The 13,827-nt window shown below is 39.7% G+C and overlaps 1 protein-coding gene across 2 annotated transcripts in view; it reads left to right on the plus strand.

Moving 5' to 3' along the window:
• The window catches only part of ELP3 (elongator acetyltransferase complex subunit 3), a 104,352-nt gene that overhangs the window by 67,682 nt on the left and 22,843 nt on the right, over positions 1 to 13,827 (plus strand). For both annotated transcript variants that reach the window (XM_031064266.1, XM_031064267.1), the window contains exons 8-9: positions 10,985 to 11,075; positions 13,175 to 13,240. In XM_031064266.1, coding sequence (XP_030920126.1) covers positions 10,985 to 11,075; positions 13,175 to 13,240 — 157 coding nt within the window. The remainder of the gene's footprint in view (positions 1 to 10,984; positions 11,076 to 13,174; positions 13,241 to 13,827) is intronic.

Raw genomic sequence — 13,827 nt, forward strand, 5'->3', positions numbered from 1 at the left:
ATGGATCCTGAGTGTCCTGGATCCCAGAATCCCAAAATTCTCTGGGATGGGATCCATGGACCTTCAATCCCATCCCATTCCAACCTTGATCGCAGATTGCTCCGACCTTTCCTTGGACACTCCCAGGGATTCTCTGGGAATTCCAGCCCAGCCAGCAATTCCTGTCCAAGATCCCATCTGAATCTCACTTTTCCCAGCAGGAAGCCATTCCCTGTGTCCTGTCCCTCCGTCCCTTGTCCCCAGTCCCTCTCCAGCTCTCCTGGAGCCCCTTTGGGCTCTGGAAGAGGCTCCAAGATTTCCCTGGATCCTTCCCTGATCCAGGTGCCCATTCCCAGCTCTCCCAGCAGCTCTGCTGGCTCCCTGAGCTTCCCAACCCCAAACGTGTTGTCCAGAGGTTCCCGGCTGGAGTCACCTCCGCGCTGCCCCGGGAGGGATTCCGGCTCCGAGTCGTTAATTACGGCCCCGTCTGACTCGGCCTTTGTTATCTCCCGGCTTTAATTGCTAATTAAGCAAAGATTGTGGAGCTGCTCCATCTCTGTGCGGGTGGGAAAGGCCAGGCGGGATGGGGAGGTGGGAAATTGGGAAATGCACGGAAAATTCCGGAGGTGCCGCTGGCCGGGGGCAGCACTCAAGGCTGGGAGGGATAATGGATGGATGCTGTGGTGGATAATTAATGGGATGGATCCCAAGATGGATAATTAATGGGATGGATCCCGTGATGGGTGATTAATGGGATGGATCCTGTGGTGGATAATTAATGGGATGGATCCCGTGATGGGTGATTAATGGGATGGATCCTGTGATGGATAATTAATGGGATGGATCCCGTGATGGATAATTAATGGGGTGGATCCCATGATAGGTAATTAATGGGATGGATCCTGTGATGGGTAATTAATGGGATGGATTCCTTGATGGATGATTAATTGGATAGATCCCATGGTGGATAATGGGTGGATCCCGTGATAGATAATGAGATACATCCCATGACAGATAAGGGGATGGATCCCATGATGGATAATTAATTGGATTAATCTTGCGATGGATAATTGATTGGATGGATCCTGTGATGAATAATTGGATGGATACCATGATGGGTAATTAATTGGGATGGCTCCCATGATGGATAAATAATGGGATGGATAATGGTGGATCCCATTATGAATAATGGATGGATCCTGTGGCAGGGAATTAAATGGGTGGGTTCCCGGGTGATGGGTAATTAATGGGATGGATCCTGTGATAGATAATTAATGGGATGGATCCCATGATGGATAATGGGATGGATCCCGTGATGGGTAATTAATGGGATGGATCCTGTGATAGATAATTAATGGGATGGATCCCATGATGGATAATGGGATGGATCCCGTGATGGGTAATGAATGGGATGGATCCTGTGGTGGGTAATTAATGGGATGGATCCTGTGATGGGTAATGGGATGGATTCCTTGATGGATAATTAATGGGATGGATCCCATGATGGATAGTGACATACATCCCATGATAGATAAGGGGATGGATCCCATGATGGATAATTAATTGGATTAATCTTGCGATGGATAATTGATTGGATGGATCCTGTGATGAATAACTGGATGGATCCCATGATGGATAATTAATTGGGATGGCTCCCATGATGGATAATTAATGGGATGGATAATGGTGAATCCCATTATGAATAATGGGTGGATCCTGTGGCAGGTAATTAATTGGATGGATCCCGTGATGGATTATTAATTGGATGGATGCCATTAGATAATCAGTGGATCCCATGATGGATAATTGGGTGCATCCCATGATAGATAATGGGATAGATCTCATGATGGATAGTGGGATGGATCCCGTGATGGATCGTTAATTGGCTGGATCCCATGATGGATAATTGGCTGGATTCTGAGATGGATAATGGGATGGATCCCATGATGGATAATGAGTGCATCCCATGATGGAGAATTGGGTGGATCCCATGATGGGTAGTGGGATGGATCCTGTGAAGGATAATTAATTGGGTGGATCCTGTGATGGATAGTTAATTGGGTGGATCCCATGATGCATAGTGGGATGGATTCCTTGATGGATAATTGGATGGATCCGTGATGGATGATGAGTGGATTTCATGCTGGATAATTGGGTGGATCCCATTATGCCATGTGGGATGGATCCCATGATGGCTAATGGGTGGATCCCGTGATAGATAATTAATCGGATGGATCCTGTGGTGGATAATTGGGTGGATCCCATTATGGATAGTTGGGTGGATCCCATGATGCATAGTGTGATGGATCCCAAGATGGATAATGGGATGGATCCCATTATGGATAATGAATTGGATGGATCCTGTGATGGATAATTAATGGGATGGATCCCATGATGGATAACTGAGTGCATCCCATTGATGGATAATTAATTGGGAGGATCCCGTGATGGATAATTGCATGGATCCCATGATGGATAATTAATTGGGAGGATCCCGTGATGGATAATTGCATGGATCCCATGATGGATAATTAATTGGGGGGATCCCGTGATGGATAGATAATTGGATGGATCCTGTGATGAATAATTGGATGGATACCATGATGGGTAATTAATTGGGATGGCTCCCATGATGGATAAATAATGGGATGGATAATGGTGGATCCCATTATGAATAATGGATGGATCCTGTGGCAGGTAATTAATGGGATGGATCCCGTGATGAATAATTAATGGGATGGATCCCGTGATGGGTAATTAGTGGGATGGATCCTGTGATAGATAATTAATGGGATGGATCCCATGATGGATAGTGACATACATCCCATGATAGATAAGGGGATGGATCCCATGATGGATAATTAATTGGATTAATCTTGCGATGGATAATTGATTGGATGGATCCTGTGATGAATAACTGGATGGATCCCATGATGGATAATTAATTGGGATGGCTCCCATGATGGATAATTAATGGGATGGATAATGGTGAATCCCATTATGAATAATGGGTGGATCCTGTGGCAGGTAATTAATTGGATGGATCCCGTGATGGATTATTAATTGGATGGATGCCATTAGATAATCAGTGGATCCCATGATGGATAATTGGGTGCATCCCATGATAGATAATGGGATAGATCTCATGATGGATAGTGGGATGGATCCCGTGATGGATCGTTAATTGGCTGGATCCCATGATGGATAATTGGCTGGATTCTGAGATGGATAATGGGATGGATCCCATGATGGATAATGGATCCCATGATGGATGATTGCATGGATCCCATGGTGGATAATGGGATAGATTCCATTATGGGTGATTGGATGGATCCCATGATGGATAATGGATGGATCACATGATGAATAATAAATTGGATGGATCCCATGATGGATGATTGGATGGATCCTGTGATGGATAATTGCATGGATCCCATGATGGATAATTAATTGGATAGATCCCATGATGGATAATAGGATAGATGCCATTATGGATAATTAATTAGATGGATCCTGTGATGGATGATTGCATGGATCCCATGATGGGTAATTAATTGGATGGATCCGCTGATGGATAATTGGGTGGGTCCCATGATGGGTAATGGGATGGATCCCATGACAGGCAGTTAATTGTGTGGATCCCGTGATGGATAATTAAATGGATGGATGCAATGATGGATAATTGGGTGGATCCCATGATGGATAATGGGATAGATTCCATGATGGATAATTAATTGGATGGATCCTGTGATGGATAATTGGGTGGATCCCATGATGGATAATGGGATAGATTCCATGATGGATAATTAATTGGATGGATCCCATGACAGGTAGTTAATTGGGTGGATCCCGTGATGGATAATGGGATAGATTCCATGATGGATGATTAATTGGATGGATCCCATGACAGGTAGTTAATTGGGTGGATCCCGTGATGGATAATTAAATGGATGGATGCAATGATGGATAATTGGGTGGATCCCACGATGGATAATTAATCAGCTGGATTCCGCGATGGATAGTGGGTGGATTTAATGATCCTCTCCCGGGATTCCTCACCTGCCTGGACTCTTTTCCTTGATTTTTCCCTGGAATTGTGGCAGGGTGGGGATGAGCAGAGGGAATTGGCACAGGAGGAAGCAGCTGAAGGCGAGAAACACCAGGAAACTTCAGCAAAAAAAAAAAAAAATCAGGATTTAGGGATAAAAGCAGAGCTCTAAATTATTTAAAAATTAATTTTTGATCAAAATTCTGTTGATTTTCAAAGATAGAGAAAGGGCTGGGAAGCATCACTGGGAAAGAGGCAGGAAGTGAGAATGGGAGATGGGACGAGAGGGAGTTCAGGGAAGTTTGAGATCCGGAATGAGAGGGAATCCAGGGAAGTTTGACATCTGGAATGGGAGGGAATTCCAGGAAGTTTGACATCTGGCAGGAGAGGGAATGCAGGGAAGTCTGAGATTCAGAGTAAAGGGGGAATCCAGGGAAGTTTGGCATCTGGAATGAGAGGGAATTCCAGGAAATTTGACATCTGGAATGAGAGATGGGAGGAGAGGGAATCCAGGGAGTTTCAACATCTGGAAGGAGAGGGAATTCCGGGAAGTTTGAAATCCAGAATAAGAGGGAAGCCAGGGAAGTTTGACATCTGGAATGAGAGGGAATTCCAGGAAATTCAACATCTGGAAGGAGAAGGAATCCAGGGAGTTTGAGATCCAGAAGGAGAGATGGGATGAGAGGGAATCCAAGGAAATTTAACATCTGGAAGAAGACATCCAGGGAAGTTTAACATCTGGAATGGGAGGGAATTCCAGGAAGTTTGAAATCCAGAATAAGAGGGAATCCAGGGAAGTTTGGCATCTGGAAGGAGAGGAAATCCAGGGAAGTTGGAGATCTGGAGGGAATCCAGGGAAATTTGACATCTGGAATGAGGGGGAATCCAGGGAATTTTGAGATTCAGAGTGAGAGGGAATGCAGGGAAGTTTGACATCTGGAATGAGAGGGAATTCTGGGAAGTTGCAAATCCAGAATGAGAGGGAATTTTGGGAAATTTGGCATCTGGAATGAGAGGGAATCCAGGGAGTTTGAGATCCAGAATGAGAGATGGGAGGAGAGGGAATCCAAGGAAATTTAACATCTGGAAGGAGAAGGAATCCAGGGAAGTTTGAGATCTGGAAGGAGAGATGGGAGGAGAGGAAATCCAGGGAAATTTAACATCTGGAATGAGAGGGAATTCTGGGAAGTTCGAAATCCAGAATGAGAGGAAATCCAGGGATGTTTGAGATCCAGAATAAGAGGAAATCCAGGGACCTTTGGCAGCTGGAATGAGAGGGAATTTTGGAAAATTTGATGTCTGGAATGAGAGGGAATTCCAGGAAATTCAACATCTGGAAGGAGAAGGAATCCAGGGAGTTTGAGATCCAGAAGGAGAGATGGGATGAGAGGGAATCCAAGGAAATTTAACATCTGGGTTTGACATCTAGAATGAGAGGGAATTCTGGGAAATTCAACATCTGGAAGGAGAAGGAATCCAGGGAAGTTTGAGATCTGGAATGAGAGATGGGATGGGAGGGAATCCAGGGAAATTTAACATCTGGAATGAGAAGGAATCCAGGGAAGCTTGACATCTGGAATGAGAGAGAATTCCAGGAAATTTGACATCTGGAATGGGAGGGAATCTAGAGAAGTTTGACATCTGGAAGAAGAGGGAATTCCAGGAAGTTGGAAATCCAGAATGAGAGGGAATTTTGGGAAATTTGAAATCCAGAATGAGAGGGAATGCAGGGAAGTTTGAGATCCAGAATGAGAGGGAATTCCAGGAAATTTGACATCTGGAATGAGAGATGGGAGGAGAGGGAATCCAGAGAAATTCAACATCTGGATGGAGAAGGAATCCAGGGAAGTTTGACATCTGGAATGGGAGGGAATCTAGGGAAGTTTGAAATCCAGAATGAGAGGGAATTTTGGGAAATCTGGCATCTGGAATGAGAGGAAATCCAGGGAAGTTGGAAATCCAGAATGAGAGGAAATCCAAGGAAGTTTGAAATCTAGAATGAGAGGGAATGCAGGGAAATTTAACATCTGGCAGGAGAGGGAATCCAGGGAAGTTTGAAATCCAGAATGAGAGGGAATTTTGGGAAATTCAACATCTGGAGTGAGAGATGGGATGGGAGGGAAACCCACAGGAGGAGATCCCTCGTCTCCAGGGGTTTTTATTTTTCCTTGGATTTCTCTGTTTTTATGGATTCCCTCACCTCCAGGGGTTTTTATTTTTCCTTGGATTTCTCTGTTTTTATGGATTCCCTCACCTCCAGGGGTTTTATTTTTCCTTGGATTTCTGTGTTTTTATGGATTCCCCTCTCACTCTGATGCTGGGGAGGTGGAAAAACGAGGAAATGAAATCTTTCCCTGGGACCGGGGCAGATCCCGAATTTCCCTGGAAATTCCCATCAGAGGAATCCCAAGGATTGGGAATGTCGGGAAACATTTCCCAAATGTTGGGGAAAGATTTTTGGATTTATGGGAAAAAACCAAATAATTTTGTGGATTTGTAGGAAAAAAAAAAACAAATAATTTGAGGATTTATAGGAAAAACCCAAATAATTTTATAGGAAAAAACCAAATAATTTGTGGATTTATAGGGAAAAAACCAAATAATTTTATAGGAAAAAACCCAATAATTTTTGGATTTATAGGAAAAAACCCCAAAGAATTTGTGGATTTATAGGAAAAACCAAATAATTTTGTGGATTTATAGGAAAAAAACCAAATAACTTGTGGATTTATAAGAAAAACCAAATAATTTGTGGATTTATAGGAAAAAAACCCAAATATTTTGTGGATGTATTGGAAAAAAATCAAATAATTTGTGAATTTACAGGAAAAAACCTGAATAATTTGTGGTTTTATAGGAAAAAAGCAAATAATTTATGGATTTGTAGGAAAAAAACCAAATTATTTTGTGGATTTATAGGAAAAAACCCAAATAATTTTATAGGAAAAAACCCAAATAATTTGTGGATTTATAGGGAAAAAAACCCAAATAATTTGTGGATTTATAGGAAAAAAACAAATAATTTTATCAGAAAAAAAACCAAAAGAATTTGTGGATTTATAGGAAACAAAACCCCAAATAATTTTATAGGAAAAAACCAAAAAATTTGTGGATTTACAGGAAAAAACCAAATAATTTGTGGATTTGTAGGAAAAAAACCAAATGATTTTATAGGAAAAAAACCCAAATAATTTTGTGGATTTATTAGAAAAAACCAAAATAATTTGAGGATTTATAGGAAAAAAACCCAATAATTTGTGGATTTACAGGAAAATACCAAATAATTTGTGGATTTTATGAAAAAAACCAAATAATTTTATAGAAAAAACCAAATAAATTGTGGATTTATAGAAAAAAACCCAAATATTTTGTGGATGTATTGGAAAAAAATCAAATAATTTGTGAATTTACAGGAAAAAACCCGAATAATTTGTGGTTTTATAGGAAAAAAGCAAATAATTTATGGATTTGTAGGAAAAAAACCAAATTATTTTGTGGATTTATAGGAAAAAACCCAAATAATTTTATAGGAAAAAACCCAAATAATTTGTGGATTTATAGGGAAAAAAACCCAAATAATTTGTGGATTTATAGGAAAAAAACCCAAATATTTTGTGGATGTATTGGAAAAAAATCAAATAATTTGTGAATTTACAGGAAAAAACCTGAATAATTTGTGGTTTTATAGGAAAAAAGCAAATAATTTATGGATTTGTAGGAAAAAAACCAAATTATTTTGTGGATTTATAGGAAAAAACCCAAATAATTTTATAGGAAAAAACCCAAATAATTTGTGGATTTATAGGGAAAAAAACCCAAATAATTTGTGGATTTATAGGAAAAAAACAAATAATTTATGGATTTACAAGAAAAAACCCAAATAATTTGTGGAATTATAGGAAAAAAACCAAATAATTTAGGGATTTATAGGGAAAGCACCAAATCATTTGTGGATTTGTAAGAAAAAAACCAAATTATTTTATAGGAAAAAAACCAAATAATTTTGTGGATTTATAGGAAAAAAATAATTAATACCTTTATTTTTTTACAAAAATATGAGTAATTAATTCCTTTATTTTTTAACCCATCTCCTGCCAAACCCGGGAATTATCCGGGAAAATCCCCCAGGAATTCATCGCACGCTTCTGCTGGGTGGAGGGGGATGGAAAAGCAGCGAGGGTTAATTAATCAATTAATTAATTAATTAATTAATTTGGGGCATATTCAGATGAGAAAAAGGAAGGAAAACTCACCCGGGAATATTTGGGACCAACCTGGTGCAAAACTGAATTCCCTGTCCCTGATTTCCCTGGGAATCTGAGGGATTTGGGGTGAAATTTGGTGGAATTTTGGTGGAAATTTGAGGGATTTTGGTGAACAGGTGGGATTTTGATGGAAATCTGAGGGATTTTGGTGAAAATCTGAGTGATTTTGGTGGAAATCCAAAGGATTTTGGTGTAATTTTGAGGGATTTGGGTGAACAGGTGGAATTTTGGTGGAATTTTGGAGGAACAGGTGGAATTTTGGTGGAAATCCGAAGGATTTTGGTGAACAGGTGGAATTTGAGGGATTTGGGGTGAACAGGTGGAATTTTGGTGGAAATCTGAGGGTTTTTGGTGGAAATCGGAGGGATTTTGGAGGAACAGGTGGAATTTTGGGGGAAATCCGAAGGATTTTGGTGTAATTTTGGAGGATTTGGGGTGAAATTTGGTGGAATTTTGGATGAACATTTGGAATTTTGCTGTAAACCCGAGGGATTTTGGGGAACAGGTGGAATTTGAGGGATTTGGGTGAACAGGTGGAATTTTGGTGGAATTTTGGAGGAACATTTGGAATTTTGGTGGAAATCCAAGGGATTTTGGTGGAAATCAGAGATTTTGGTGAACTGGAGGAATTTTGGTGTAAATTCGAGGGATTTTGGTGGAAATCTGAGGGATTTTGGATGAACAGGAGAAATTTGGTGGAAATCCGAGGGATTTGGGGTGACATTTGGTGGAATTTTGGAGGAAATCTGAGGAATTTTGGATGAACATTTGGAATTTTGCTGTAAATCCGAGGGATTTTGGTGAACAGGTGGAATTTGAGGGATTTGGGGTGAACAGGAGGAATTTTGTTGTAGATTTGTGGGATTTTGGTGAAAATCTGAGGGATTTTGGTGGAATTTTGGTGGAATTTTGTTGGAAATTTGAGGGATTTTGGATGAACAGGAGAAATTTGGTGGAAATCCGAGAGATTTTGGTGAAAATCTGAGGAATTTTGGTGGAAATCTTTGGGGGTTTGGTGAAAATCTGAGGAATTTTTGGTGAACTGGTGGAATTTGAGGGATTTGGGGTGAACATTTGGAATTTTGGTGGAAATCTGAGGGATTTGGGGTGAAATTTGGTGGAATTTTGGTGGAAATCAGAGATTTTGGTGAACTGGTGGAATTTTGGTGGAATCCGAGGGATTTGGGATGAACAGGAGAAATTTGGTGGAAATCCGAGGGATTTTGGTGAAAATCTGAGGAATTTTGGTGAATTGGTGGAATTTGAGGGATTTGGGGTGAACAGTTGGAATTTTGGTGGAAATTTGGGTGAACAGGTGGAATTTTGGTGGAAATCTGAGAGATTTTGGTGGAAATCAGGGATTTTGGTGAACTGGTGGGATTTTGGTGGAAATCTGAGGCATTTTGTGTGAACATTTGGAATTTTGGTGGAATTTCGGTGGACATCTGAGGGATTTTGGTGGAAATCTGAGGGATTTGGGGTGAAGAGGTGGAATTTTGTTGTAAATTTGAGGGATTTTGGCTAAAATCTGAGAGATTTTGGTGGAAATCAGGGATTTTGGTGAACTGGTGGAAATTTGAGGGATTTGGGGGGAAATCTGAGGGATTTGGGGTGAACATTTGGGATTTTGGTGGAATTTTGGGTGAACAGGAGGAATTTTGGTGGAAATCTGAGGGAATTTGGTGGAAATCTGAGGGATTTTGGTGAAAATCTGAGGAATTTTTGGTGAACTGGTGGAATTTGAGGGATTTGGGGTGAACATTTGGTGGAATTTTGGAAGAAATCTGAGGAATTTTGGATGAACATTTGGAATTTTGCTGTAAATTTGAAGGATTTTGGTGAAAATCTGAGGAATTTTGGTGGAAATCAGGGATTTTGGGGGAAATCTGAGGGGTTTTGGATGAACAGGTGGAATTTTGGTGTAATTTTGGATGAACATTTGGAATTTTGCTGTAAATTTGAAGGATTTTGGTGAAAATCTGAGGAATTTTGGTGGAAATCTTTTAAAATTAAATAATAATTTTAAACTATTTGAAGCAAGTTGGAATTTTGGTGGAATTTTGGATGAACATTTGGAATTTGGGTGGAATTTTGGATGAACATTTGGAATTTGGGTGCACATCCGAGGCATTTTGGCCGAACAGTTCACCTTTTTAAGGGAAATTCCAAATCCCACCACGCAGAAGTCGTGATTCTGATGGATTTCCCCCAAACTCCCCAATTCCTGGGCTCCAGCAGCACACGATGAAGAACAGCCGGATGATCCCTTTTTTTAATTTATATCCCCAAGAACTGAGAGAAAAACCCCATTTTTAAATCTTTTTAAAGATTTCCATCCACATTTTTTTACTCTTAATAAAACCTCCGACTTCTTTTCGTTTTCCTTCATTTCTCATTTTCATTTTTCTTCATTTCTCATTTTCATTTTTCCTCATTTCTCATTTTCATTTTTCTTCATTTCTCATTTTTTCCTCATTTCTCATTTTCATTTTTCTTCATTTCTCATTTTCACTTCTCCCTTCATTTCCCTGCTTTCCTTTGGTTGTTTTTGATTTCGAATTCAACCAAAGCCTCGAAACCAAAGGGGATTCAGCAAATCTGGGAATTCTTTTGGCCTGCTGATGTTTTTTGGGTGAATTTTCTGCTAATTAAGCTGTTTAAAATTTGGATTTTCCTCTTTTTTTTGGGGCAGGGATATCCCAATGCCTCTGGTGAGCTCCGGCGTGGAGCACGGCAACCTGAGGGAGCTCGCCCTGGCCAGGATGAAGGACCTGGGGACACAGGTAAATCATTTTTTTTAAAATTAAATAATAATTTTAAACTATTTATTAAATGTTGTAGCAATAATTTACATTTATTTGGAATAAAATATTTAATAGTTCATTTTTTTAAAGAATAAATAATGAAAAGAAAATCCTCGCCGGCTGTGGTGAGGGAGAGCGGATGGCTCTGCCCAAATTGGGAGATAAAAACCCAAAAGGAGCAGATTTGGCTTTAAAAAAAAAAAAACAAAAAAAAAGAAGCAGATTTGGTATAAAATAAACCCAAACAGATTTGGCTTTAAAGAAAACCCCAAAAGGAGCAGATTTGGCATAAAAAAACCAAAAAAAGAAGCAGGTTTGGCTTAAAAAAAAACCCCAAAAGAACCAGATTTGGATTTTAAAAAACCCCAAAAGAACCAAAATTGGCTTAAAAAAAAACCCCAAAAGAACCAAAATTGGATTTTAAAAAACCCCAAAAGAACCAAATTTGGCTTAAAAAAACCCCAAAAGAACCAGATTTGGCTTAAAAAAACCAAAAAAAGAAGCAGATTTGGCTCTACAAAAAAAAACCCCAAAATAATCAGAATTATCTTAAAAATAAAAAATCAGATTTGGCTTAAAAAACCCAAAATAACCTGATTTGGATTAAAAAAAACACCCGAAAGAAGCAGATTTGGCTGAAAAAAACAGAAACAAAACCAAAAATAAACAGATTTGGCTGTAAAAAAAAAAAACAAAAAAAAGAACCAAATTTGGCTTTAAAAAAACCAGAAGAAGCCGATCTGTTTAAAAAAAAAACCCAAATGAACCAAATTTGGCTTAAAAGGCTCTAAAAAAACCCCAAAAAACCAAATTACTCCAAAGCACCTCGCCGAAAAGCTGCTTTCTTTAGGAAAAATTTCATTTTCCTCTTCCACCCCTCTCCTGGATGCACCTGGAAAGTGGGAGGTGAAATCCCAATTTTCCCCTTTTTTCCCCATTTTCCCCCTTTTTCCCCATTTTCCCCCTTTTTTCCCCATTTTCCCCTTTTTTTCCCAATTTTCCCCCTTTTATCCCCATTTTCCCCCTTTTTCCCCCCTTTTCCCCCTTTTTTCCCCATTTTCCCCATTTTTTCCCAATTTTCCCCCTTTTATCCCCATTTTCCCCCTTTTTCCCCCCTTTTCCCCCTTTTTTCCCCATTTTCCCCATTTCCCCCTTTTTTCCCAATTTTTCCCCTTTTTTTTCCCCATTTTCCCCCTTTTTTCCCCATTTCCCCCTTTTTTCCCAATTTTTCCCCTTTTTTTTCCCCATTTTCCCCCTTTTTTCCCCATTTCCCCCTTTTTTCCCAATTTTTCCCATTTTTTCTCCATTTTTCCCCTATTTTTTCCCCATTTTTTCCCATTTTTTGGAGCAGAACTGGAGCCCTGAAATCCGAGGGAAAAGGGAGAGAAAATTCCTTTGACAATTCTCCTCCGTTCCTCTTTTCCCCCCACGTTTCTCTGAGGGGAGAGCTGGAGAGGAACTGAATCTGAATCCCAAAGAATTCCGGGATTCCGGGATCCAGGATCCATCCTGAGGGGTTTCTATGGGATTTGGGATGGAAAAGAGAAGTGGAGTCCCGAATTCCCAGGGAATTCCCAAAATTCCTTCCCGGAGAGGAGCTGGGATGGGGATGGATCCAGTGCCAGGCTGGGAATGGAGGGAATTCCCTGGGAAAGGGGAAATGGGATTTGGGAAGGAATTCCCGGGGTATCCCCCAAAAATCCCAAATCCCAGAAAAAGAACCCCAAATCTCCACCCCAAACCCCCACAAAATCCTGCAGAAAATGTCAAATCCTGAAGAAATTCCCAAAAATCCCAAAAAAACCTGTTCAGATTTGGGAGGGATTTGGGAAGGAATTCCCAGAGAATCCCTGGGAGTGTCCAAGGAAAGGCTGGAAAATCCCGGAATTGTGGGGTGGGAATGGGATGGGATTGAAGCTCCAGGGATCCCATCCCAAACCATTCCGGGATTCTGGGATCCGGGACACTCAGGATCCATCCCCAAGGGTTTGGAACCCCAGAATTTCCTGGATTTTCCTGGAATTTTCTGGAATTTTCCGTGCTCAGAGCTTCCCTTCCTTCCCCTCGTTTTTCCGCAGTGCCGCGACGTGCGGACTCGGGAGGTGGGAATTCAGGAGATCCACCACAAAGTGAGGCCCTACCAGGTAAAAATTCCAATTTTTTGTGAATTCCTGAGGAAATTCATGGATCTGCCGATGTGCACTGGGGTGGGGTCTCTGCGCTTCCATAAAACACACAGCTTCCCTTTTTTTCCCCATAAAAATCGGGATTTTGGGAATTTGGGAAATCCCGGAGCAGCCCGTGTCTGTTGGGAGGAGGAGTGGTGAATTCAGAGCTTTTTTGGGGGAACTTACACAGGTTTTAGGCAAATAGTGTCTGGTTAAATATAGGGATTTATGGGGGAAAAAGTGTGGATTTAAATATAAATATAAATATAAATGTACCTATAAAAATGAATATAAATATAAATATAAATATAAATATAAATATAAATATAAATGTACCTATAAAAATGAATATAAATATAAATATAAATATAAATATAAATATAAATATAAATATATAAATAAGTATATATTCTATATTTCTATTTATGCATTTTATATATTATATATTGATATAACATATAAATATATATTATATGTTATATATAATGTATGTTATATATAATTCATTATATATAATATAATTATATATCATGTATTATATATAATATAATTATATATCATGT

Source organism: Geospiza fortis, unplaced genomic scaffold, assembly GCF_000277835.1.
Source record: "Geospiza fortis unplaced genomic scaffold, GeoFor_1.0 scaffold319, whole genome shotgun sequence".
NCBI lineage: Eukaryota > Metazoa > Chordata > Aves > Passeriformes > Thraupidae > Geospiza > Geospiza fortis.